Genomic DNA, 27,387 nt, shown 5'->3' with positions numbered 1-27,387 from the left:
TTGCCATTATGTTGTACAACACTATTTTGTATTGCGTATTCTTGTATATGTCTCCCGGTGTACTTAATTAAGAGTTTCTCTAAGGTAGAGAAACTCCTCCCAGGAATATTCATAGCATGCACAAATCTTCAATGTTAGCAAATGGTGCCAAATTCTTTCTCAAAGAGATTGTACCAGTTTACACTGCCATCAGCTATGTACCGTATGCGTGTAGCGCCACATCTTCGCAAACACTGTCAGATCCTTTTTTTTTCAGCCCCTAATCAAAACATTTGCTGCTTCAGCTGTGGCAGAGAACCAGTTGGTTTTCCAAAGTAACGAGTACTTCTACTTTAGTCATGTGAGAGGGACAAAAAGACCAGAAGAAGCGATGTGGCTGCTTTCCTCCTCGCAGGTGGCTGAGAGCAGGGGACAGCGCCCCGGCGACCTCCTCAGGGATCCTAGACAAACAGACGCGTCCCCAAACACTGCATCCTGCGTAACCGCCAATTTCAAACTTCCAAGACCTGCCCTGCCGGGTTTGCCCTTCCCTTTTTCCTATTGGTCGCGAGTCAAAGGAAGAAACAATTTGATTGGCTCTGCGCTTCACTTCCTCCGTCCCTTTAAGGACTTGGGCGGGGCCTGGCTGAGACGCGGATGTCCATCATAGGAACGGGAACACTGATTGGTTCAGACACAGCTGAGACCCGCCCACGCCGCTCCCCGGGTTCAAACGCGGCGGCGGGAGGCGCAGGGCGCAGCAGACAGCAGACTGGTCGTGTCCGCGGAGCGTGAGTTTGGAGCCCCCACCCCCAATTCCCCTCTACCCCTCTCTGCAAGGCCGGGGAAGGGCCGCCTCCACCCACACCAATCCCGGCTGTCCCTCCCGCCGCGGGGTGGGCGGCAATTCTACCCGCCAGGGCGGCGGGGGGGCAGAGAGGGTCTTCCCGGGCTGGCCGTGCGCGCGCCCACCCTCCACGGGGCCGCAGGGGCCGCCAGGGGTGGGGCGGGAGGACGAGTTCCTCTGCTGAGCTGGGTGGAGTCCGTTCGGCTGTGCCTCCTGCCAGCGTTTCCTGCGTTATTCTGTCTAGTGGAGTCCGGCAGCTCCTTGTTTTTTGTGGACTTAACAATTTGCTTAACCTCCTTGCTTCAGTGTCTGCATGCTCTCGGCGCCCACCTCGTCACCTTCTTCCACTCTCCCCCCTCTGTCACTCTGCACCACCCCCTCTGGCCTCTCTGTTATCGTTGGAGAGGCCAGGTCCTGTCTCAGGACTATTGCCTTGACTGGTCCCTCTGCCAGAGGTACCTTTCTTTTCCCAGGTAGCAGCGAGGCTTGCTGGTCACTCCCTTCGGGTCTTGGTTCAGATGTTACCTTCTCGGTGAAGTCCACTTTGACCACACTATGAAACATTGCACCGGCCCACCCCAAATGCCCTTACCTTGCTCCTTTTTTTTTTTTTTTCACCCCAAAGCACTTATCACCTTCCAACCTACTATGTAGTTTGCTTATTTCAGTCATTTAGTTAATAACTGTTTGTTCGCACCTGCTGTGTGCCAGGCTATGTGTGTCCCTGGGGACAAAAATCCCTGCCCTGTGGAGCTTACATTTTACATTCTAAGGGGGGGTGCGAATAATAAACACATTTATAAGTAAGAGAGTTTGTTAGGTAAGTGTATCACCTGTTACAGTGAGTTAAATTTGAGTTTTTAATCTCCATGACCAGACCGAGCTGCTTAGGACTAGAGGGACAGCTGATTTTCATCTCCCTGTTATCTTGAGGGAGATCAGGATCTCTCAAGCCTTTCCTGCTCAGAATGTCAGTACACACTTGACTTTTCCACTATCCCTTCAGCACGGGTGGAGAGATGTTGAAGTTCAAATATGGAGCACGGAATCTACTGGATGCTGGTGCCGTGGAACCCATTGCCAGCCGGGCCTCCAGGCTGAATCTTTTCTTCCAGGTAACTGGCTGTGCTGCAACTTTGCTCACCTGTGTTTGTTTTCTTGGAACCTTCTTGTTGTTCACCTTTGCTTTGATAATATTTTGGTACCGAGGCTAATATTGTAGGAGAAATCCTGTTTGGAGTTTCATGTGCAGATTGTATTGGAAAAAAGAGCAACTGTGCAGACAGAAGTAGCTAGCTGAACTTGAACTTGCCCATGAAGGGAAATCTATATTTCTCACACTTTACACTTCCATACTAAAGTTTGTCCCATTATTAAAGAAAGAAAAACAAGCAAACAAAGGCACTTTTAAAACCACAATTTCCATAGGTATAATGCTATTGTTTTTCATTGAGGGGATATTTACTTTTTAAATTAAAAAAAATAGTTTTGATAAATACCACACCTGTGTAATCCACATTCCTTTCAAGATATATGGTATTTCCATTACCCCAGAAGTGTTAAAACTTAATGTCATGAGACTATTTTCAAATTGGTTTCTAATTCTTGTTTTTGATGTTTATGGAATACTTGTGAAATAGAAATCGTTGTTTTACTTATGATTCCCAAGTCAGGGGGACAATATAGATAGGGGTGAAGATTTAGATTTGAATTCTGGTCCTAGTACTTGTTAGCTGTGTTACTTTGGTTGAGTCAGTTACCTTCTTTGAATCCATTTGCTCCTCTATTTTTTTTTTATACAGGGTCTTGCTCTCTTGCCTGGGGCTAGAGTACAATGGTGTCCTCATAGCTCACTGCAACCACAAACTCCTGGGCTCAAGCAATCCTCCTGCCCCAGCCTCCCAGAGTAGCTGGGACCACAGATGTGCACCATCACACCCAGCAAATTTTTTCTATTATTTTGTAGAGATGGGGTCTCACATTGTTACTCAGGCTGGTCTTGAACTCCTGCCCTCAAGCCATCCTCCTGCCTTGGGCTCCCAAAGTGTTGAGATTACAGGCGTGAGCCTTTTGTGCTTTGCTACTCTTTACAGTAGAGGTTGTAGTACCAATCTGCAGGGTTTTTGTGAGGATTAAATGAGATATTCCATATAAAGCACTTAGCATCTTGCGTGGCTCTTGGTAAACCCTTTATAAATGGTAACTATTGTTAATACTAAGTGTAGAATAGTATTAGTTACAGTAGTAATACATTTCTGTTTACTTAACAGTAATTATATTTAGGATGGTATTTATATGGGATACCTGTAAGATGATGGATAGTGATGTATTCTTCATAATATTTTTTTCAAAATTTTGGTAGTGTATGTTCAAACAGGTCAGAGTGGAAACAAACTGGAGGCTTAGGTTGTTCTATGGGACCATCCCCATCACCATTTTAAGTCATGAGATGTTTTTTGTAAATGAATAATCAGTCTATCTCTAACCTTAGAGGGCTGAAGTACTGCCACTTTTTATTCCCTTTATCATTTTACTTCAAAACATCTCCAACTCAGTTATTAAGGGCTTATAATGTGCTGATTATGTACTAGCTTGGACTTCTCATGTGCTGGGCACAGAACCAGCATGTTCCTGATTTCCTCACTTCGGCCTCATGGCAGAGGTAAGGACTATTCTTATTTACACTTTAAGTAGGCTGAGACAGATATGGACAGATACGGAGGCAGGGACTTGCCCACGATCACGCAGGTTGTAAATGGCAGAGTCAGGCTCCATCTTCGGTCTGTCTGACTCCAGAGGCTGGCCACTTAACCACTTGGCCACCCTGCCAGCGCATGTCAGAGTTATTAAGTGTATCTTACATTTAAATGTCATTCGAACACGCAGGATTGTGGGTAAACCCCCGGCTCATCTCATTTTGGTGATGAGTCCCTCCCTGCCCCCAGTAAAGCTGTTATTGCAAGTATAGCATACACCTGACATCTGCCTTGATTGAGCAGGGAGGGATCCTGTTTGTTCTTTTCCCATACAAAAGTGCTGTTTTAATGAGGTTTAGAAACAGTAGCAGTTTTGTTTTCCATTCAGGTAAGTGCTTTAGATCTGGTGTCAGTTTGTCTTTTGTCCTTCTATTAATACTCAACAGTATTTCCTAACATGTTCTAGGTCAGTGATTTTCAGACTTTCAGAGCCAGCAAAATTTCACAAATTACTGGGCAGACATAGGTTTGCCAACTTTTTATTTTGCCAACTAAGGATGTAAAAAGCAAGAAGGAAAACCTATTATTTTCTGGCACTTTTATTTCATAAAAAGAGGGCATTGTAAGAAATACCAAGAGAGGAAAAACATCATCTCAGAATAAAGGACCATTTTTAAATTTGAATACATTTAACTTTATAAAAGAGATACCATGTAGTATTCATTTTTTCTCACTTCACTGCAGGCTGTTGAAAACTTTGTTAAGAATCAGTACTATATTTGGGAACCCTTGATACAGTTGGTCTAAACTCTTGAAGAACAGAAGGAACAGAGTGACTTGTTTTTCTGAGTTAGCGGCAAATATTACTAAAGGGACTTAGTAAAGATATGGTGACCTTGAAACCCAGTGCTTCCCAACCCTCACTGAGGTCTGACTCTCTTGGAGAACTGGTTAATAAAACAGATTCTAAGCTACAATCTGGGAAATTCTGATTCAGTAGGTTGAGGATCCTACCAGAGAATCTATTTATTTTTTTTCTTAGTTAAGTCCTCTAGTGATTTCAAATGTAGCTAGTCTGTTTCTCTTATCCAGTGCTGTGTAACAAACCACTCATGAAGTTTAAAGCAACAGTGGTTTATTTTTTTCTTAGGATCCTGTGGGTTGGCTGGACTCACCTAGGTGGTTCTTCTGCTCTACCCTGTGATGTCACCTGGAGTCACTTGGGGCTACATCCAGCTGGGATTACGTCTGGGCCTGGAACACCTGGGTGCTCACTGCTGGCTGGGGCACCTCAGTGTTTATCACATGGCCTCTCTTCTCCATGAGGTCTTTTATCTCTCAATAGTCTGGGCTCATAGTTTTTTTTCCTGTAAATCATATTTTAGGCTTTGTGGAACAAATAGTTGCTGTTGCAACTACTCAACTATACCATTGTAGCACAAAAGCAGCCAAAGACAATATGTAAAGCAATGGGTATGGCTGTGTTCTAATAAAACTTTATTTATAAAAATAGGCATTGAGCTGGATTTGGCCCATGGGCTGTAGATTGCTGACCCCTGGTCTAGCCTAAGCTGCTTTCCATGGTGACTGGCTTCCAAAGAAGCAAAAGAAGAAGCTGCCAGGCTTCTTAAGGGATCTACCGCAAACTGGCACAGCGTCACTTGTCTCACATTTTGTTAATGAAGCGAGTCTCAGAGACAGCACAAGATTCAAGGGGAGGAGGAATAGATTCCAGCTCTTGAAGGGAGGAGCAACATGAGCCTACAGAGTTGCAGGAACTGTTGGTGGCCATCTTTGTAGAGAGAGCATCACACAATCCATGGCTTGGCCTATCTGAATCTAGACCAGGGGTTGCAAACCCATGTCTTCGGCGGCCAGACAGTGAGTATAAATGAGTCAAGTGCGCCAGGTGGAACACTGGGAGTCAGGTCTTCAGTGAGGTCTGGGACACATTTGCTACCAAGAGGGGCAGCATTACTCAGCTACAGCTCAACGTCACCAGGCAGGAATGTGGGGCAATATTAGTAGATCCACCAGTGTTTCAAGAGAAGCCAAATATTCCATTTTTATTTTTTTGTGAAATCTGATTTTTAAATATTGGCAGATAAATTCGAATTATTTTAAACACTACAGGCCAAACAAAACATGTCTGTGGGCTAGATACAGTCTGCCAGTTTGTAACTGTTGCTCCAGATCATGAATAAATTCAGCTTCACGGTAGTCACTCCATTCACATTGCTCTAGATTGTTCGAATGAATTAAAGAAACTGGGATTATATTAACAAACCTCTGGGCACACATGAAAGAAGTGACAATCATTGTTTCCTATTGTAGAGACATGGAAACATGTCAGAGGCAGCAGGATCCAGAGGAAATGTTCTCATGAGCTTCAGACCATTAACGGTGAAAGACCTTTTCTTATTAACGGCATGCTTGTGGAGTTTTCCGTCCCAGGTGCTGGCGAAAGAAACCCACAGTAATGGAATTGTACAAGTGATAACTTAATGACTGTCAATTGATGCTGCTTTAAAGATTGAAGCCCCAGAATTGTGCTGTTAGCGTGTCGTGAGCAGTTAGTTGAGTTGGTGGCTTGTAATTTACTCTGTGTGGATGTTATTGATCAAAGCTTTTCATTATTGACAGTGTCTCCATCTGCTGTTTGCTGTTTTTAGGGGAAACCACCCTTTATGACTCAACAGCAGATGTCTCCTCTTTCCCGAGAAGGGATATTAGATGCCCTCTTTGTTCTCTTTGAAGAATGCAGTCAGCCTGCTCTGATGAAGATTAAGCACGTGAGCAACTTTGTGCGGAAGTGTAAGTTTGGGGAACTTTTTCTTGAAAACCGTCCTGATGGAGAAAACTGGAAGGATGCTCGAGGCAGAATGTGTTAGCGGCTGGTGGTAGTGGGTAAGAACTCCAGTCTAAATAACACAGATCCAGGTTCAAGTTCAGGGTTGCACCTGTTGTAGTTGGGAGACCAGATAAGTCAGGGTTCTTGGTTGCAAGTGACAAAAGCTCAATTCCGAGAGTCAGTTTATTGGCTCATGAAACTGAGAAATCCCAGGATGAGTCAAGCTTTAGGCAGGGGCGGTTCCAGAAACTATTAATAAAATAATGTCCTTTGGCCCCATCCTTACACTCAACTGGGGCTGACTCTCCATACGTAGTAGGCACAGTGCGTAGGACTCATGATATTTAATTTTAATAAATTTAATTTGTTTGCATTAGCTTAGTTTAATTTTAGTTTTAAAATCATAAGAAAAGTGAATATAATAATGTATAATGATTCTGGATTATATTAATCTTTCTGCCAATGGAGCCACAAAATATAATTTTTGATTTTTTTTTTTTTTTTTTTTTTTTAGTGGAGGAAGGGGCTGAGGAAGGCAGAATTACCTAGAGCCTAGCAAGTCACATACCAGCCCTGCCTTCACCCCGTTTGTGATGTGGCTTGACTTCCATGTGGTGGGGACGTTAGCTGCTGGAGCCCCAGTTTCGTGTGCTTTTACCTTACATGAGTGTTTTTTAATGAGTGGTGATTTTGTCCCTCAGGGACACTTGGCAATGTCTGGGGATATTTTTGGTTGTCACAGCTAGGAGGGGAGGATGCTACTGGCATCTAATGGGTGAGGGCAGGATGCTGCTAAGCATCCTACAATGCACAGAGCAGTCTCCCACTGCATAGAATTACCTAGCCGGAAATGTCAGTAGTGCTGAATTTGAGAAACCCTGCCTTATACAATGGTGCTGTGTAACCGATCACCCTAAACTTTTAGTGGCTTAAAACAATAGTCATTGTATTGCCGCTCACGATTCTGTGGGTTGATTGGATTCAGCTGGGGATTCCTCTGCTCCGTGTGACATTGGCTGAGGTTGCAGTCGTCTGGGGCTCTCCTGGCCGGAATGTCTGAGATGGCTCGCTCAATGCCTGGTGCCCTGGCTGGAAGGCTGGGCTCAGCTGGGACTCTGGGATAACTTGGCCTCTGTCTGTCTCTCTCCACGAAGTCTCAGGGCCTTTTGCCCTCCACGTGCCACCTCTATGTGGTCTCCACGTCAGGAGTCAGGGCACTGCAGCGTGTGATACCTGTTTTGTCAACCAAGTTTTATTGGAACACAGCCATGCCCCCTGTTAATGCAGTGCCTATGGCTGCTTTCCCACTGTAACAGCATCTGAGTAGTTGTGATGGAGATTACAGGGCTTACAAAGCCAAAAATAGTTACTATCTGGTGCGTTCAGAAAAGGCTTGCTGACCTCTGATCTACATGGTTTCTCCACCAGGGTAGCCTCTATGGCAGCTCAGGGTTTCCCAAAGCACAAAAGTAGAAGCTGCCAGGCTTTCTTAGGGCTCAGTCCTAAAAGGGACATAGGACCTCTTTGGCTGCAGTCTGTTGTTTGAGGCGAGTCATAGATTCCACGTGTGAGGGAACTGCACAAGGGCGTGAATCCCAAGAGGCACGGTTCACTGGGCACCATTTTTGGAGACTGGTTACCACCCCCTGTCCAATGTTTGTCTTCCATAATCTAGATTAATACAGTCCCACGGAAGATTCTAATTGGCTCTGCTTTGGGTCATTTGCCCTGTAAAGTGTTATGATCGGCTTCATCTGAGTGCCCAAAGGGGTCAAGGCACAGTGATTACCAGGACCTCATGGAATGGGGGATGTGCATTTACCCGAAGGAGCTGAGCTGGGGATGCTGAGTGGGCGAAAATCTGCGTATGTCCACTATAGTGACCTTCAGGATGCTACATGTACCTTGTCTGTTCTCAGTTTCCTCATCTGCAAAATGAGGATAATGTATATCTAGTAAGGCTGTGTAGGGATTGAATGAGTTCATGCACACACTAGGCTTGTCATGTTGCCTGGCACACAGCAGACACTCAGTAAATGTTACCCCATAATGCTAACTGTAAACCTCCAAAACGTTCAACATACTGTGTATCTTAAAAAATGGAGTATTTGTTTGAATAAGCTCCCACTTTCTTTTCTTGAGTATTTAAATTCTTAAGTAGGGAGTGAGAGGGGCAGGAAAGTACGTGACAAGGTTGGTGCACTGAGCCATCTACTGTCATCTTGAGACTGTTCTTTGGTTACTTAAAAGCAGTGAATTGTCTAGAATCATTCAGTAATCAGGGGGCTCAGTTTAGTGGAATGTAGATTTTTTTTTGTTTTTTAATAAAAGCCTCTTCCAGGGAACTGCTTCATATTTTTGAAGAGGCTCCCTGGGGAGTCCTATTAAGAGGCCATGATTGAAAACGGATGATTACGTTAGTATTTTTTTTTTTTCCTTCCCCTTTTGAGTTTCTGTTTTGGAAGGTAAGCTTTGCTTTTCCTTGTGGACAAGGGTCCATCAGCTGCTACTGCCCAAGTTTCTCCAGTCTTCCCTTAGGGATGGAGAGATTTTCTTTGGGAACTGTTGGAGGAAATGAAACAGAGCGTGTAGCCCTGAAGCAGTGTCTCCAGCAGAAATGTCCCCTAACCTTGGGCCAAGAAAGGGGAGGCAACTAGCATCTGCGAACTAGGAAGAGATTTTTGTCTTGCTTAGTTGCTCTTGTATCGCCAGTGCCTAAAACAGTGTCTGGCACATTTTGGAGCTCAGTAAATACTTGTTGAATGAACATGTTGCTAAGTGAACAAAATAAGTGGCAAACATTAAGCACAGCATCATACGATTTGTGTGAAAAATAAATAGCAAGTGTGATATTAAAACATGCATTGGAAAGTGTTGATAATTGTTGAAGTTGGGCTGTTCTTGGCAATTTGACAGTTGCTGAAATTCTACCCTTTTTCAGCTACATTCACTATAGGCAAAACCTTCTATATGTTTACAATTTTAGAACTGATGAGCAAATGATAACTTTTGAGAAGTTTTTTTTTCTCATTGTAAACATGATACAAAGTTAAAAGGTTAAACATCATGTCTTAGGCCATTTGGGCTGCTGTCAAAACTTTAGACTTGGCAATTTCGAAATTTATTGCTTACAGTTCTGGAGGCTGGGAAGTCCAAGATCAAGGTGCCAGCAGATTGAGTCTCTGGTGAGGGCTTGCTCTCTGCTTCAAAGATGACAGCTTCTTGCTGTGTCCTCACATGGCAGAAGGGACAAATGTGATCCCAGCAGGGCACTAATTTATAAGGGCTCTAATCCCATTCATGAGGGTGGAGCCCTCCTGATTTAATCATTTCCCCAAAAGCCCTGTCTCTTAATATTGTCACATTGGGGACTATGTTTCAACATGTGAATTTTGAGGGAGGGACACAAATATTCAGATCATAGCATATCACATACATAGTAGTGAAAGAAAATCCCTCAAAGTCTTACCTGTCTGAGATAATCACTGTTGATGGTTCTGTGCATAGTATTTCATTTTTTTGTGACTTAAAAATATTTATGGAAATTTTCAAACACACCCAAAGGTAAAGAGAATAGTATAATGAACCCCTATGTACTAATTAACTAGCTCCTGCAATTGTCAACCCTTTTCCATGCATATTGTAATATTATTCTTGTTTAATTTTGCACAAAGTAGGTCATGTGTATATAATATTTTGCCACGAGCTTTGTTCACTTAGCAATATATTTACTAAATAAATATTTATTGAGCATTTACTATGTTCCATTTTGGGTGATGAAAACAGACAAAAATCTCTGCCTGTAAGGAATATACATTCTAATGGAGGTTGAGCTACCTCATTCTTTCCAACATGTGCCTAATATTCTTTTATATGGGTGGACTTGTAGGTTGTTTCCACCTTCTTGTTGATAGACCTTTAGGTTATTTCTGCTTATTTTTCTATTACAATAATTCTCATAAGCATGTTCATATATATATTTTTTGAGCCCGTGTGCAAGGGTTTCTGTGAAGGATGGGTTGATTTCTAGAAATTGGAAGATTGGATTACTGAGTTTCAGAAGAGGAAGCCATAGACTTAGCTGTGTTGGCTTTTGCCCCAGGTCCAAATGTTTATCCGACAAAGTCATTCTTTTACTGCGTTTTTATTATGGTTCCTTAGGTCTTTATTTCCACTTCCATATTCAGTACCCACTAGGCCCTTATACTCTAACTAAAAGTGTAAAGAGATGACAGGTGATGTGGCTTTGGGGTCACAGAAGCAGCTAGTATGGACAGAAGTTGTGTTTTTCCTTTTTTTTTTTTTTAATAGTCATAGGCTTGAGTTCACCCTAATGATCACCCTAATGATCCAAAAGCCTGTTCACCCTAATGATCCAAAAGCCTTTGCATAAAGAAACAGAGATTTGACATAGTTTCTCAGAATTCTCAGAGAGTATGTCGATGGTTTTGCCTGCAAAGCAATATGTCTGTTTTTGCGATTGAGATGCGTGGTGGCCACCAGTGACAGACCCAAAGTTATTAAGTTGGACAGCACTGTATACAACTTTGTAAGCAACCCAAGGCTTATTAGAGAATTAAGAGAGATTGGCTTTGCGTGTGAGCAATAATTAAATCTGGTTTTACCCAGAAAGTTGCAAGGCAGGGTATTTGGGGAATTATAATTCAAAACTCAAATACTTGATCTGAAAGAAACTGGGAAAGGGGCAGGGAAGGAAGATAGGGCTTGGCACAGCGTTGTCAGGGCAAGAGGAAAAGACTGTGCAGTTTTCAATTTTGCTTCTGCGTGGTATTCTCTGTGTAGGTGCCCTAGATTTAGTTTTTACAGCGATACGATGAATTCATGGGGATCCACCCACCATTCTTGCCTGGTTCCCCAAGGGACCAAGGGAAGGTGTCCTCAGGATGACTAGTGGAAGTGACAGGTGTGGTCTGAGATTGGGAAGACTCTCACTGCAGAGGAGCTCGTCACATGTGCCTTTGATCCAAGAGAATTCAACTCTACCCATACAACAAAGAAAGAGGGTGGGAAGAGCAATTGAAATCGCATTGGCCAACTCATCAAAATGCCACTCAAAGCCGGTGCGGTGGCTGTTGCCTGTCGTCCCAGCTACTTGGGAGACTGAGGCGGAAGGATTGCTTGGGCCCAGAAGTTCCAGACCAGCCTGGGCGATATAACAAGACCCATCTCAAAATAAAAAAGAAATGCCATTCAATGACTGTGGATATGAAATGGCTTTTCCCTTTGTTGGGCTCAGTCCCTCTCATCGTGTGAACAACTGCAGAGCTGAGTGTGACTCTAGAATGTAGCTCCTAACTTCATCTGTTACCCAACCATTGAAATGGCCATCCCTTCCAGTGCCTGGAAGATTCCAGTGTCTGTGTGGGAGTTCAAGGCAGTCTTTTGGTCTTCAGCGTGACACCTTTCTGCAGGATTCTCCAGGACAATTTTGATTATAGGTTTTTCACTCGCCCTCCTTTCGCGTATATCCCCTGTATATGATGCAGTTCTCCCATAACGTGCAGGACTGAATTTTTAGGTCAGCCACTGCTAATGCCCCTTCATTCTTGCAAGTGGGTGGTGTCATTACATGTCCGTGGGTGTCTCAGCTTAGTGTGTCTAGAGTGTTAATAAACATATGTCAGATTCCAGGTCCGCCATCCGTTTAGTCCATACTTTGTACATTGAGGATCTCTGACTGAGAGATTAGACTTGGAAAAGGAATAAGCCTGTATGTTTAAAAAAAAAAAAAAAAAAAAGATAGTTGCAAACCCACGCAGATGTGTGGCTTGTCAACCCTGCTGAGCAAGTGTCAGGGCTTCATTTGGTTCTTTGGGCTCAGTGGCTGTCCCCCTCTTTGAAGCCCTGCCACATATTAAGGCACGAAAAGCATTACTATTACTGACACAATCCAAGGGAGATAAAACTTGGGCTGGTGGGATAAAACTAAGCAGAACACATGTAGTGAGGATGGAATGATCTTGACGCCAACTCCAAAATTTATTAAAATGAGAGTCATGTTGCTTATGTCCTATTATAGAGCAGTCTTAATGCTAATAAGCACGTTTGACCAAACACTGCCCTGCAGCCTTCAGAGAGGAAGAAGAAAAGCGTAGTTTGTGTCCTCCCTCCCTATTTTCTAAAGTCTATGGAATTCAAATTATAGCTACCATGGAAACTGCACTTTAGAATTTCTGGAGCCCTTAATTTTAACTTAACATAGAAAAACACTTTTGTGCTGATTTTATAATTATTCATGATGGATGTGAAAGTGACTAAATGTCTTTGACAGTGAGGGAAGACATAAGAACACTTTTTTCTCTCTTCTCTTTCATAAAGATGCATGTACTCGAAGCGCTTTATTTACCTGGGAGCGACTTTCCCATCTTTTGCAGATTCCGACACCATAGCCGAGTTGCAGGAGCTCCAGCCTTCCGCAAAGGACTTTGAAGTCAGAAGTCTTGTAGGCTGTGGTCACTTTGCTGATGTGCAGGTGGTAAGAGAGAAAGCAACTGGGGACATCTATGCCATGAAAGTCATGAAGAAGAAGGCCTTATTGGCCCAGGAGCAGGTAGGAGCATTTTACCCTCACCGTTTTCCCCCTTTCTGAACCGGAATGTTCATTATAGGGACAGTCATCTGCAGCATGACCATCTGGGATCGAGCAAGTTTTCCTCTGACTCTATATTTAATTGCGGTTGCATGGGCAAAAAGGTCTCTCGTGTTCTGAGCTCTTCTTGTACTGATGCTAATTTTGAAGGCTCACAAATTCCCCTTGATTTCTGTATCATGTTTCTATAGATGTATTTTATTTCAGAACTAAATTGGCCTTTTAACTAATGAATCTAAGATGATCTTTCATGCCCATCAGCTGGGGATTCAGGATATGCAGATGGTGGGGTGAATCAGATAGCATTTGCTTTTTGTACACGCTTCGGATAGTTGTGTTGTGAGCATGTGTATTTGATTTTAAAACAGACCTTTGAAGAAATTAAGCAAAATTGTTATGTGGCTGGGGAGTGGAGAACAGGTAGGAGGTTATCTTTTTGGTTGTGGTGTTTTTCTTTCTTTTAAACAAGGCTGCTGTCTCTAGATGTATCGATTCATTTGCTGTGTCTCGGAGAGAGAGAGCCATCAGCCTTGCAGTGCAGAGAGTAATTTATTACTTACAGACATTCTAGTGCTCATCATGTGTTCGATAATATACTCAGCTCCATGGGAAGCCAGCAAAAGGAATTGAAGTTCCATGATTGTTATTTTCAGGGTTTAAAAGCAAGCCTTGGAAAGTGGAGGAAAAATGCAAATATATAAAGCAGGTGCTTACCAGCTAAAGTATCACAGAAGGGGGAGAACAATTAGCAAATTCATTGATGATGATGTGAGGGGGAGATGTTGTGGGTGAGCCAGGGACAGGGAAAGTTGTCACTGAGGACTGGGAAGGCAGGTTCTGGGGAGAGAAGTGATGAGAATATGCTGAGTACAAGTGTGGCCTTATGTGACATTCTGGAGGTTTGAGTGCTAGAATGCTACCCAGGAGAGTGTGCGTGTGTGTGTGTGTGTGTGTGTGTGTGTGTGTTTAGTGGTTTAGATGGGGAAGTGGGGAGAAATGAGGACATTTGAGTGGAGAGCGGGTAATTGGTGAAAATTCTCAAGAAACTTTTTTATTGTAAAATATACATAACATAGAATGTACCATTTCAACCATTTTTAAGTGTACAATTCAGTGATACTGTGATATTAAGTGCATTCACAATGCTGTACAGCCATGATCACTGTCCGCTTCTAGAACTTTTTCATCATCCCAAACAGAAACTTTGTATGCATTACACAATAGCTTCCCATTCCCCCAACAACCGTTTTTTTTAAATTGCAATTGACCTTGTGAGGTGGTTGGGGATGAGTTAGGCTTTTGGAAGGAGGAGGTTGGGATCAGAGTCTGGTCCCTGTGGACTTCAATGACTTTGCGCCTCTGATCAGAGAAGCAGCGGAGGGCAGGAAGCGGCTTGTCAGAGTCTGAGAATGATGTGGCCTCTGTGTTTAGAAATAAAATGTGAACAACATAATAGAAAGGGAAAGTGACAAGTTGTGGCAAATAATTTGGAAGAGAGGAGTGGAAGATGCTTACTCAGCCTCCCAGCTCCTAAGTAAGAACTACTGATCATCAGTTCACACTTTCTGAGCATCTGCTGTATTTGGTGTGTTTCTGGGTCCTTGGGAGAAGGTATTAGATGAACCATCGACCTTGTAATGCTTAGGTTTTAGATGAGAAATAGTGCATGTAAAAAGAAAATAATCCAACATCTTACCCTGCAGGCAAACAGTAGAGCCGTTAAAATTGGTGTGCCGCCCTCCAGACAAATGACCTGAAAGGACTGTTGGGTATGAGGTGTGAGCTGGGGGTTATAAAATCATACACATATAGGAGCTAATGAAAGCCACCCATCCATTACTTAAGAGAGTGAATGTAAAAGAAGGCTGGTGTGGTGGCTCATACCTGTAATCCTAGCACTTCACGAGGCCGAGGTGGGAGGATCACTTGAGGCCAGGAGTTCAAGACCAGCCTGGGCAACATAGCGAAATGCCATCTCTACAAAAAATACAAAAATTAGCCAGACACCGTAATGTGCACTTGTGGTCCCAGCTACTTGGGAGCTGAGGTAGGTGTATTATTGCTTGAGCCCAGGAGTTTGATGTTGCAGTGAGCTATGATGATGTCACTGCACTCTAGTGCAGGCAACAGAGTGAGATTCTGTCTCCAAAAAAAAAAAAAGGTATTTTTTTTATATATATAAAAAAGAAGAGTCCTTAACTGAGCCATGGTGAGGATCTGGAATTTAAGGGCATGAGAAGAAAGAAGCCAGCACAGGGAGTGAGTGAAGGGAAATGCCAGAGCGGAGGTAGGGAGAGGTAGCGTCCTGCAAACAAGGCCTGTCACCTGGCAGAGGCCAGCACACCCACCCAGAGCTGTGTGACAACCGGAAGAGGTCTTTAGAGACTGCTTATTTCAATGGAAACTTCAGGGGTTAGACAGAGTCAGAGGTAAGCACATAAAGGTGTAGACTCTTCAGTTCAGCCAAGCTTCCTTGGACACCTTTTATGTGCCAGGAAAGAGAAGGGTCAGCATGTCAGGTGCAGTGAATTACTGAGGTCAGGTGGGTGTTTTCCCAAATGTGTTAGATTTATCACTGGGAATATTAAATCGGGTGATTTTAGGTAGAACATGGCCAGACTGTTTAAAACATTTAATAGTTTAATGTTAAATAGCGTATCAAAACCTGTGACTTCCACAGAGGTTCTTGTTAGAACTAAATAAAAGAAGATATATTTAAAATTAAGTTTTTAGGCCAGGCGCGGTGGCTCATGCCTGTAATCCTAGCACTCTGGGGGGCTGAGGCGGGTGGATCATTTGAGCTCAGGAGTTCGAGACCAGCCTGAGCAAGAGCGAGACCCCGTCTCTACTAAAAAATAGAAAGAAATGACTTGGACAGCTAAAAATATATATATAGAAAAAAAAATTAGCTGGGCATGGTGGCGCATGCCTGTAGTCCCAGTTATTTGGGAGGCTGAGGCAGGAGGATCACTTGAGCCCATGAGTTTGAGGTTGCTGTGAGCCAGGCTGACGCCACGGCACTCTAGCCTGGGCAACAGAGTGAGACTCTGTCTCAAAAAAAAAAAAAAAGTTTTTAAAAATTTTGAAACAATCACAGATTTATAGAAAAGTTGCAAGTACAGTGTTCTTAAGAGAAATGGAACCAGTAGGGGAGATATACATACCTACATACATACTTATATATCTCCTATAAATATAAGTTGTCACATAAAACTGTCATGTACAGTATAAACATTTTTTTCTGAATCACTTGAGAGATATATATACACACACACACGCAACATACATTGAATATATATAGAATAATATACACACAGAATATATATACACATAGACTATATATGCATATTGAATATATATACATAAAATATATGTACACATAGAAATACATAGGCACACACATAGACTATATTTACATATATACATATATAATTTATTTATTTCAAGCAGTTGATGTACATGATTGTAGGGGACTGGAAAGTCTGAAATCTGTAGGGCAGGCTGGTAAATTGTTAGGAGCAAACAATGCAGTCTTGAGGCAGAATTTCTTCCTTAGGGAAACTGCAAGCCTTAAGGTCTTAAGGCCTTTCAGCTGATGGGATGAGACAGACCCACCCACAGTATTGAGGACAGTCTTAAAGTCAACTGATTGTACATGTTAACTGCATCTATCACAGCAACACCTAGATTAGTGTTTGATTGAATAACTGATTACTATGGCCTAGCCAAGTTGACATGTGAAATTAACTACCACAAAGTATAACAACTTTTTTTTCCTGAACCGTTTGAAAATAAGTTGCCAACCTGATGCCTCATTACCTCTGAATACTTGAGTGTGCACTTCCTACAACAAGGACATCCTCCTGTGAACCACAATACACCCCCCAAATTCATGAAATTACCAATGATATATACTACTGTCGAATCCTTTGATCCTGTTCAGGTTTCACCAGTTATCTCAATAATGTATTTTAGAATAAAAAGATCTGGTTTTGGATCACACTTGGTGTTTAGTTGTCCTGCCTCTTTAGTTTCCTTCGGTCTGGGTCAGTTCCTTAATTTTTCCTGGACTCCCATGACCTTGACAATACTTTTTTTGTTTTTTCCTACCCAGCATTCTCCAGGAGAATCTTGACAATTCTGATGATCATAGGCTGGTTATTTTTAAAAATTTAGATTTGCCTGATGTTGCTCATGTTTATATTCGGGTTATGGATCTTTGGTAGGAATATCAGACAAGATACTCTGTTCTCATTGCATCCCAACGGGTGACTCTCAGTTTCAGTTTGTCACACTCTTGATGATGTTCATTTTGATCACTTGATTCCATTGGTGCATAAGTAATTTGTGGAGAGGTCCTTTCAAACGATGGAAATATCCTGTTCCTCATAAAACTTTCAATGTATTCATTTATTTATATCTGCGTGGACTTGCATTTTCCTGTTTCAGTGAGTTACAGTCTGTTTCTATCACAGTATTCATACTCAAATTGTCCCCAAGCTGGCCAGTGAGAACCTCTTCAGGCTGGGTTTTGTGTCCTTTTGACATATCCCCATCATTCTTTAAGTACTTTCTTGATTTCTGGTACAAGGAGATGTTCAGGCTCTTCCGGTGCTTTTACTCTCTCTGTCCCAGCCCTGGCATCAGTCACGTCTCCAAGGAGCCCTATTCCTTTTAGTGGAAAATGGTACTTAGAGGCCAAGATCTGGGCACTGGGTATTCTCATTGTTACTGGGGTGTCACTGCCCCTAGACCCCTTCCAGTGGACAGCACTGAGGAATACATGTATGGATGTATAGTATACTTACCTGCATGCGTGTGTGCACCCACACATATACACATATTTATATTTATTTGAAACAATCACAAATGTATAGAAAAGTCAAAAACGTTTTCACTGCAGACAAGCATGAAGTATAAGGACAGTCCTCTGTACTTATGTTGAAAACCATGAGTTCACTCTAATACCCCCAATTCCAATCCAGCTTCTCAGGGTTCATTTTAGTTTTCACCGTTTCTGTGTTTGTAATGCTCTTCTCTGACATCATACCCTTAGTATTTTTACTTACTTTATACATCTGGATGCATCCAATCTACTGTGATCCCACATCCACAGATCACAGGTGCCAGGCCACCCTGACACGTGGATGTCTTCCTCACCCTGCCCGGGCCCCTCACACCCCACACTGGGCAGCACCCACACACGGTTTCTGCCCTCGTCACTCTGCCTGGGCCTGGCCCTGTCCTGGGCCACCGCGTCTCTCTCTCTCCCAGTCACTGGCATGGCTGCTCACCTTGCTCTGCCCCAGCTAATGGCTTTAGGACCGAATTGTTCAGGAAGAGAAGGTGAAGAGAAAGATATTTAGATTCAAAGAAAGCGAGTTTAATTTAGAGAAAGATGATAGGTAAATAATTGAGCAGGCAATATATGGAGCTGGCAAAAATTGTGAGCAAAATAGGTGAATGATTGAGGTTTGTGGAATGCCAGGCTAAGAGACTGCTTTTTATTTTAAGCTAGAAGCATCAGTTTAGTCTTAAAGACAGAGGAAAGGGCCTCCCCCTCCTACCCACCTCCCAACACTTGGTTCTTTCTAATTTTCTAAAGGGTTTCTTTTTTTTTTTTTTGCTAGGTTTCGTTTTTTGAGGAAGAACGGAACATATTATCTCGAAGCACAAGCCCTTGGATCCCCCAATTACAGTATGCCTTTCAGGACAAAAATAACCTGTATCTGGTGAGTCTTTACATTCATCTGTCTGGAATTAGCCTGGCGCTCTGATGCTCAGATACCTGTCATACAATTGAATGTGGTTCCTGCCTGTGAGGTCCATGACTCCTCATTCATTCAATTGCTTTCCTGACTCTCTGGTGTCTCCCGGTCCTCCTTGTTACAAAGATTAAGAGCTAACTCATTATTGTTGGGTATTGTAGCTGTGGCTTAAAGGGCAATAATGAGAAGTCATTTACTGGGGAATAGGGAATAGTCTGTTATTACCTTTAATATAATCTTGCTTTGATTTTTAAAAATTAAGATAATGCATGGTTATTATAAGAAAATGCAAACACTCTAGACATGCATGAAGTTGAATGGAAGTCCTCTCCGTTCTTTTCTAATCCTTCTCCCTAGGGAAACAAATATTAATGCTTATGCGTGCTCTTTCTGCCTTTAGCTATGCCCTGGGGTGGGGTGAAAATTCTATATACTCATGTATATGTTTAGTAGTTTGTTTTACAAAAATGGCTCTTCAGCTTGCCTTTTGCCTTTCACCAATTTATTGCAGACATCCTTGCATGTCAGTATGTACAGGTCTACTTTATTCTTTTGAATGGTGGCATACTTTTCCCTGATGTGTACATAGATAGCATAGCTCATAGAATGCTAAAATTCATTTTGGGGCCTGGTTTAGATTCTTGGGGGATTAGATTCCTAAATTTAAAAAGTGTATCCTAGAAACAGTTTTTGTTTCTGATTTGGCCCTTAAAACAAAATTATGTTACCTTGAATGGAGATAAACTTTTACAGAAGCTTATGTAAGAGAAAAGGGTAAGAGATGAATTCCTATCTGTCTTGAACTTCCATCAGGTGTTTTTTGGGGACTTCACTGCTTTTATTTCTGACTTAGAATAAATGGTTTATTTGCCTTGGTTTCATAGTAGTTGAGAACCCAGTGCTTGTGGAGATGTTCCCTGGCCTCACCCAGCCTTCTGAGTGAATTCTCATATGAATATGTTGGGAGACTGGCCTTGAACTGGCCACATGCTCATTTAGAACCAATGCCAAACCTGTTGTTTTTATGGCCTGAAACATCCTTTCCTTGAATATGGACTTAGAAGCATTCCTTCCTTGAGACCGGGGGCACGGAGCCCTCACCTTCACAGTTGACCTTGGTGTGTTGCTAGGGTTGCTGACATTCTAGGGCGTTTGCTGTGTTTTGCCTTGTGCTCTCTGCATCTTGCAGAGCCTCTCATGTTTGGATGTATTAACAGGCATCTTCATTAGCCCTCAGAAAAGAAGTTCCCTTGAAACAGCAGGGTTTTTGTTTGTTTTGTTTCATGTTTATTTGTTGTTGTTGTTTTAGATATTTTAATTAGAGCTCTGCAAGAGGTTTAGAACACGCTTATGAGGATAAACTTCATTTTCAAGGCAGCACAGAACACAGGTAGTCCTGTAGTTAGGAAGGGCTCTGATTTTTTTGCAAGAGTTGAGGGTGCAGGTTTTCTGGTCCGTTCACACTTCTTCTCCATGTACTCATATTTCTCCTCCTCTGGGTCGGAGAGTTCACCTTCTTGATGTCTAGTCTCATGAGACTTCTTTCTAAAAGTAAGCATTTGCCCGGTGTGGTGGCTCACACCTGTAGTCCCAGCACTTTGGGAGGCTGAGGTGGGAGGATCATTTGAGGCCAGGAGTTTGAGACCAGCCTCAGAAATATAGTAAGAACCCATCTCTCCAAAAAATTAAAAGTTAGCCAGATGTGGTGGTGATGCCTGTAGTCCCAGGTCTTTGGGAGGCTGAGGCAGGAAGATCACTTGAACCCAGGAGTTTGAGGTTGCAGTGAGCTATGATGGTGCCACTGTACTCTAGCCTGGGCAACAGAGTGACACCCTGTCTCAGAGAAAAAAAAAAGTAAGCATTGTTGTTTGAGGTGATACATACCTTAATTACTCTGGTTTGATTATCATACATTGTATGCCCATATCAGAACATCAGAACACGCCCATGAATATATACAAGTATTACGTACCCCTAATAATTAAAAATTAAAAATTAAAAAAATTATATAGAAATTAAAAAAAATCAACTTACCATATGAGCAGACCTTGGTTGAATCCTGATTCAAACAAAATGTAAAATGACATTTTAGACAGTGGGAGAATTTGAATATGCATTTGGAATTATACATTGTTTAATTTTTTAGCAATCTTACTGGCATTGTTGTCAGGTAAGATTATGTCTTTTGAGATGAATACTGAAATTTTTAGGGGTGAAATAACATGATATCTGGGATTTGCTTTAAAATGCTTTGACAAAAAAGGTTATAAATGGAATAAGTATGTAAAATAAATGTTTTTGGTTGATGATTGTTGGCTGGAAGATAAATACACACAGGGCTCCGTGAATCTATTTTTATGCATATTTGGAAATTTTCATAATAAAAAGTTAAGAATAAAGGAGAGCAAAGTAAGCATTGTTGAGGTGCTTTGGGATTTTCACACCATTAAGGTCCATTTTAGTGGAGGTGTTGACAAATTTTGAGTGTTTGTGTAAAGGAACTCAGTTGAGGACTTAGTGGTCCAGTCCCATATGACAAGCCACTGCCCAGTAGCTCTAGGGAAACCACTGCTTGCCTCCCTGTGGGCAGTGAGGGTGGTCAGAGGGGTCCCAGAAGTGGCACAGAGCTGCAGTTTTCTTATGTTGGCTGTAGGGCTTTTTTTTTTTTTTTTTTTTAAAAGACAGTGTCTCACTTTGTTGTCCAGGCTGGAGTGCAGTGGTGTGATCATAGCTCACTGTAACCTCCAACTCCTGGGCTGAAGCCATCCTCCCACCTCAGCCTCCTGAGTAGCTGGGACTACAGGCACATGTTACCATGCCCAGCTAACCTTTTAATTTTTTTGTACAGAGGGGGGGTCTCACTATGTTGCCCAGGCTGCTCTTGAACTCCTGGCCTCAAATGATGCTCCCACCTCGGCCTCCCAAAGTGCTGGGATTACAGACGTGAGCCACCACGCCCGGCCTGTGGTGCTTTTTATCATGGCTCAAGAGTTTCAAATCACATCTTCAGGAGGGTACTATCTGGGCATTTTGAGAATTTCCCACTCTGGTGTCACCATTCTTATTACTACCACGTAGGTTTGTCATGGAAGAAAGAAACTTCCCCCCCTTTTTTTTTTCTTCTTAATTGCAGATTTAGCTGCTGCGCACATCTGCTTGGACAGAGCCTTCCCAGAATACCTCTCGGACTGGGAATATCTACTGGTGGCCTTCCTAAGACAGGCTCCCAGCTGTAGGGGACTTTTTTTTTTTAAGCCTTTTGGCTGTGGGGCTTCCCTCTTGCTCGTGTCTGTGGCATTGGCATCCTCAGCTTCTGCTTAGTTTTCCCACCTGCCATCTTGCAAGATGGGAAATTGCTAAAAACAGCTGTTTTTTTGCACTCTGATTGTCTCAGGACATTGATACTCGGGTTCAATGACATTTTCACAGCCTTCTGTAGTAGTTCGATTGGGTATTACTGATGGGAGCTTGTAATTATTTCCTTGTCTGGATTTTCTTCTCAGGTACTTTGATACTTTGCAGTAAAATGCTTGTTAAGGGTATAGTTTTCATAGAAAAACCCAAACTTAGCATACAAACTAAGATACGATGGTAGCTCTACCATCCGTTATCTGTAATACTGAAATACCCAGAGCTCTGAATAAGTTCAAGTTCTTCTGTTACTTGTTTAGCAGCAACACCTGACTTGAACTCAGTTTTGGGCAAAACCTGCCCTGAGCTTTCTTAAGGCTCTTGATGGTCTTTATTCATCCCCTCGAGTGTTACTATCCATACATTGTGCTGCAAAATTATGAGTGCATTTGCTTATGAGGTGATGTTCTTGACCCTATTGAGGGTGTTACATAATATAAAGTGTATATACCACATTATCTTTCTAACGTGAAAAATTCTGAATCTGGAAACATGTTTTGTTGCAAGACAAGGGGATCTTAGGTCTGTATGGGCACTGTAAAGTGCTGACATTCCATTGTACCTATTGGCCACTTCTAGATCACTAAACCTTTGAAGTTTGGGGAAAGTTACATAGTGTGCTCTCCTGGCAGCTGCACGTTAATTTGAAATGCTAATGCAGCTTCATGAAGATACATTTTGAGTCAATGAATTAAAACTATACATCCTATAGTATATCTCTCCTGGCTGCCTCTTCTCTCCAGCCCTGCCTCCATCTTCTCTTGTCTGCATTACTGTGATAACCTCCCAAGTGTTCTCCCTGCCATCTGTCTGGCCCTCCCCCCAGGTCTTCCACATACTGCAGCCAAGTCATCCGGCTGTCAAAACCCTTCAAGATTCCCTGATGCCCTCTGAATGAAGTCCAGACCCCTCCACGTGGCTTCCCAGGCTTTTTGTGCATATGCCTCCAGCCTCATCACTTACCGTTTCTCTCTTTCCACCTTACATTCGTCCTGAGCTTCCATTGGTTCTTTGACCTTTTTGCATGCTCTTGATTCTTTCCCTGTTTACCTTGCTAACTCCTATTTACTTCTCTGGGCTGGATCAGATGTCATTTCTTCCAGAAAGCCCTCCTGGATCCTCTGCTTCTGGGGGACTGTGCCTTTCTGTTGCATGCTCATAGCACCCTGTACTCCCCTTCATGGATGGGTATTGGTCTCTTTCATGAGGCTGCTGCCTCCATGAAGAAAGTAATTATGTCTCCTTTGCCCCCAGTAGAGCTTTACCAAGAAAATGCTTAAGAAATATTTATTAGATGAGTGTATGATTAATTTCATAGAAATTGGATTTACATACAAATTTACTTATTGTGCTATAGAAATTGCATTATGTTAACAGTGGGAGTTTGGTTCTCTAAAGTATGTAATTCAAGATAGATCCAGTAAGGTTTTCAAAATTTGGAATGCAGTGCAAGGAAATTGAACTTGAGTTCTTTTGAATTTTGATGGTGAAAATTTCCCATTTGCAGTGACATATCAGTGAATGTGGCTTACCGTTTTCTGGTACATAGAAAATTGTAGCAAATTCCATTGTAACGTCTGGTTCTATATAACAAGGCTAGTCCTGTATTCTGGCAGGCGACCCATGGGAACAGTGCTTTGTTGATCTGGTTCATGAAGAAATCTGTTCAATTCTGCGTAACAGATGCCTTTGTCAGTGTCCTTCCATGAAGGAGCTGATCTTTGCAAAGTACACATTGTTTTGCAACCCACCACTTGTAGGATAGTATTTAAATTCTTCGTGAGAGTCTCTGTATTGGTGTTTTTCATACTGTGGTTCTCTTCAGGCTGCCCTTGCTCTGAACTTGCAATTGATCCATGAACTTGCTTTCCCTGCTGTGACCTTACAGTGACTTCCCTATGTCCATTCCAAATGTTCTTCCCCAGTCGCATGTAGAGATGTATTAGTTAAGGTATAGGCAGAGCTGCTATAACAAATAGACCCCAACATACAGTCTAGGCTGGTGGAGCAGCTCTGTTGTATGTGATAAATCAGGGACCCAGGTTCCTTCCATCTTGTGGCTCTCTCATTCCTTAGGTGGTTGTCCTCTTTTACACGGTTGAAGTTGGGCCATTTCATGTCTTTGTTCCAGCTGACTGGTAGGAAAAAAGAGCAGAAATTCAGGGTGAGCAAATTCCTTTTACACAGAGTGACATAGAAATTGGACACATCATTTTCTCTCACATTTTTTTGGCCAGAACTTTGTCATATGAGTGCACATTAGCTGCTAGGGAGACTGAAAAATTACTGTCTAGCTGCATGGCTTTATATCCAGCTAAAATTCTTGTTATAATGGAAGAAGGGAAGAATGGATTTGGGGGGGGGGGACAGTTAATAGTCTGCCACAGAGGTGAAAATAGCTACTTTTGTAGGTAATAAAAGGTAGAGCCTGGGGTTTGAGGCCAGGCCCTGTGGCTCCGCCTTTTGTGTTCTTACTCATTACATTATACTGCCGCATCCATAACTGCTGCTAATAGCACCTGGTTCTGATATCCTGCTTGGGATTAATTCTTCATATTTCCTCTGTTGCTTTCAACCCACACCTGTGCAGTTTTATGGGCAGTGTTTTCTTCCTACATAGGGACGCTTTGGAGGTGGGCTGTTTCTAGAAATTGACCCCAGGGCGTGTATGAATATCAGCCTATACTGCCATTGGGAATGGAGAGAGTTAATGAATACAACTTCATTGTTTACTTCAGTGAAATGTGGCAGCTTATGATAGTTTTGACAAGGAGACATGTGCTGTTTTCATCTCTCTGCTAAGATTATCTGATTTTTCAAGCATATCTCAAAACTCATCAGGCGTGTTCACGTGTTGCCGCTTCTGAAGCCAGGGTTTGGAAGCCAGCTGCCCACCGGAAAGAGACTGTAACTTAGAGTATCGCTTCTTGCTTTATTACCATTCCTTGTTTGGTCTCTCCAGAGTCTTTGGCTTTTTCGGCTTCAATTTTCTCATTGATGAAAAGCTATATTAATATCTCTGATTGACCTCACTTCAATTGCTGGGTGTGATATTGCCTTAGGGAGGTTCTTTGAGTTCTCTGTGCTTTTGAAATAGTTGTTTTTTTCCTGGTGTTTTGAAGCATATTTCAAGTGAGTGCATTTAGAGTTGTATTGTTTTAGAAACCACAATTTAATTACGTTGTCCCGGTTTGCTTGGCCCCATCCTCAAGAGTTTCTGATTCAATAGGTCTGGGGTGTGGTCCAAGAATTTTCATTTCTAACTAGTTCCCAGGTGATGCTGCTGCTGCTGCTGCTGGCCTAGGGACCTCATTTCGAGAACCATCGTCCTATAGCTGTAGCTATAGTTAGTTCCTGGTTGTGGCTTCTTCTGTTTGTCCCTTCAGTAATAGTGTACACATGTGAAATCCCTTCCTTGCTCCCAGGAATGGTTCCTGTTGCTGGCTCTGGGTGCTTCATCATCTCATGGTTCTTTTCCTCAAGCTAAGCTGCATCTTTGTAAATAGCCCCTTCATTCATTAATGTCCTCCATCACCTGGTTTCATTGTGCTGTTTCCAGCCAGCAAACACTCTGGGTGATTCAGTACTCAATAAAGATTTTTTGAATAGATAGATGAATCAGGCTGGGATTCATATTTTCTGAGATAAAGGGCCTTCTCTCTTTTTCTCTTGGTCACCTTGCCCTTCAAGAAGAGTAACATAGGGTCTCTACCAGGGGCAACTCTGTTTAGAGGATCCCTCCCCTCCTGCTCCATTCCAAAGGTCCGGAACACTGGGCAGAACAGATAATGATGCCAATGACATGATTACATATTCACGGCGCTTTCAGTAATGCTGAATGTGCAAGCATTTCAAAGAAGCATTTCTAAGAGGTGGCTAGCACACCATGCTTCTAATGACGCCCTATGTGAATTGGAACAGAGTACAAAAGCACTATTAAATATTTACATTCCCTCACATATGCATGCACATGCTTGCAAGCATGCAGGTGGGTGAATGTGCCTACGTGTGCATGCATGCTCACACACGTTTGTCCTTCGTTTCAAATGTGACACAACGGATGGAAACTGCCATCCTAGTACTTGGAGTATATGGATGCAAACACCAGCAGAGAAGCAGCCGCTCCTTCCAAACTGAACACATGTAAGATTTGCCCTTTAATTAGCATGTGCAGCTGCTGCCATCAGAAGGGTCTGTCTCTGTTGGCCTGAAAGTCTTTGCTTTAAAAGAGCAAGTCCATTATAGCTCCAAGCCAGGCTCGTCTGTCAGCTGCTGTGCTTTCTCTGCCATCAGCAGGGTTGCCACATTGTTTAGGGCTGTTTCACTCTAGGACTCTTCCCTCCTCCTGCCTCCCCGGCCTTTGATTACTGTGCCTTGGTGATCACCATTTGGGTGACCTGCAGCTGTTCATTGTATGCAGGAGACATTTCCAGTCCTTGCAGGGATGGAGGATCGTTGCTTTGGTGCTGATGGACCAGTTATTTTCCAACTCTTTGTTGTCAGTGATCTTGTCTTGATATGCAGAAAGGCTTTAGGTAGTCACTGAAAAAATATAAGCAGCAGAGGTGATGGCTATATTAAAGCCAAGTTTCATTCAAGGTTACCTCTGCTGTAGAGACTTTTAATTCAGTTGGAGTGGGGAGCCATATTGGTTCTACAACCTCATCAACAGTGGGTCCCAGTGCTGTGCTGGGCTAGCTGCATGAGGATCACCCCAGTAGCCCCTTAAAATTACAGATTCCTGGGCCCTGCCCATGGAGCTTGATCCATGAAGTCTGGAGTCAGTCCCTGGAATCCTTATTTTTAAAATATTCCCTAAGTGGTTGGGGTGGGAAGGAGACATACTTTACCCTTCTATGGTACTATTTATTTATTTATCTATCTACCTATCTGAGACACAGTCTCGCTCTATTGCCTGAGCTAGAGTGCAGTGGTGTCATCATAGCTCACTGCAACCTCAAACTCCCAAGCTCAAGCGATCCTCCTCCCTCAGCCTCCGAAGTAGCTAGGACTATAAGCATGCACCAGCACACCCAGCTAATTTTTCTGCTTTTTGTAGAGATGGTGTCTCACTGTGTTGCTCAGGCTGGTCTCAAACTCCTGGCTTCAAGTGATCCCCTGCCCTTGGCCTCCCACAATGCTGGGATTACAGATGTGAGCCACCATACTCAGTCAGCCTTGGTACCATTTTATTTGTAAATTTTTAAAAATTTTTGTTATATTTA

The 27,387-nt window shown here is 42.7% G+C and overlaps 1 protein-coding gene across 2 annotated transcripts in view; it reads left to right on the top strand.

The window, feature by feature from the left end:
• The first annotated feature begins 1,845 nt into the window (after positions 1-1,845).
• CIT (citron rho-interacting serine/threonine kinase) overlaps positions 1,846-27,387 on the top strand; it is a 156,151-nt gene continuing 130,609 nt past the window's right edge. For both annotated transcript variants that reach the window (XM_069497097.1, XM_069497096.1), the window contains exons 1-4: positions 1,846-1,941; positions 6,195-6,336; positions 12,769-12,944; positions 18,614-18,715. In XM_069497097.1, coding sequence (XP_069353198.1) covers positions 1,846-1,941; positions 6,195-6,336; positions 12,769-12,944; positions 18,614-18,715 — 516 coding nt within the window. The remainder of the gene's footprint in view (positions 1,942-6,194; positions 6,337-12,768; positions 12,945-18,613; positions 18,716-27,387) is intronic.

This window comes from Eulemur rufifrons, chromosome 21 (assembly GCF_041146395.1).
Source record: "Eulemur rufifrons isolate Redbay chromosome 21, OSU_ERuf_1, whole genome shotgun sequence".
Taxonomy (NCBI): domain Eukaryota; kingdom Metazoa; phylum Chordata; class Mammalia; order Primates; family Lemuridae; genus Eulemur; species Eulemur rufifrons.
This window is presented reverse-complemented; position numbering and strand designations above follow the sequence as displayed.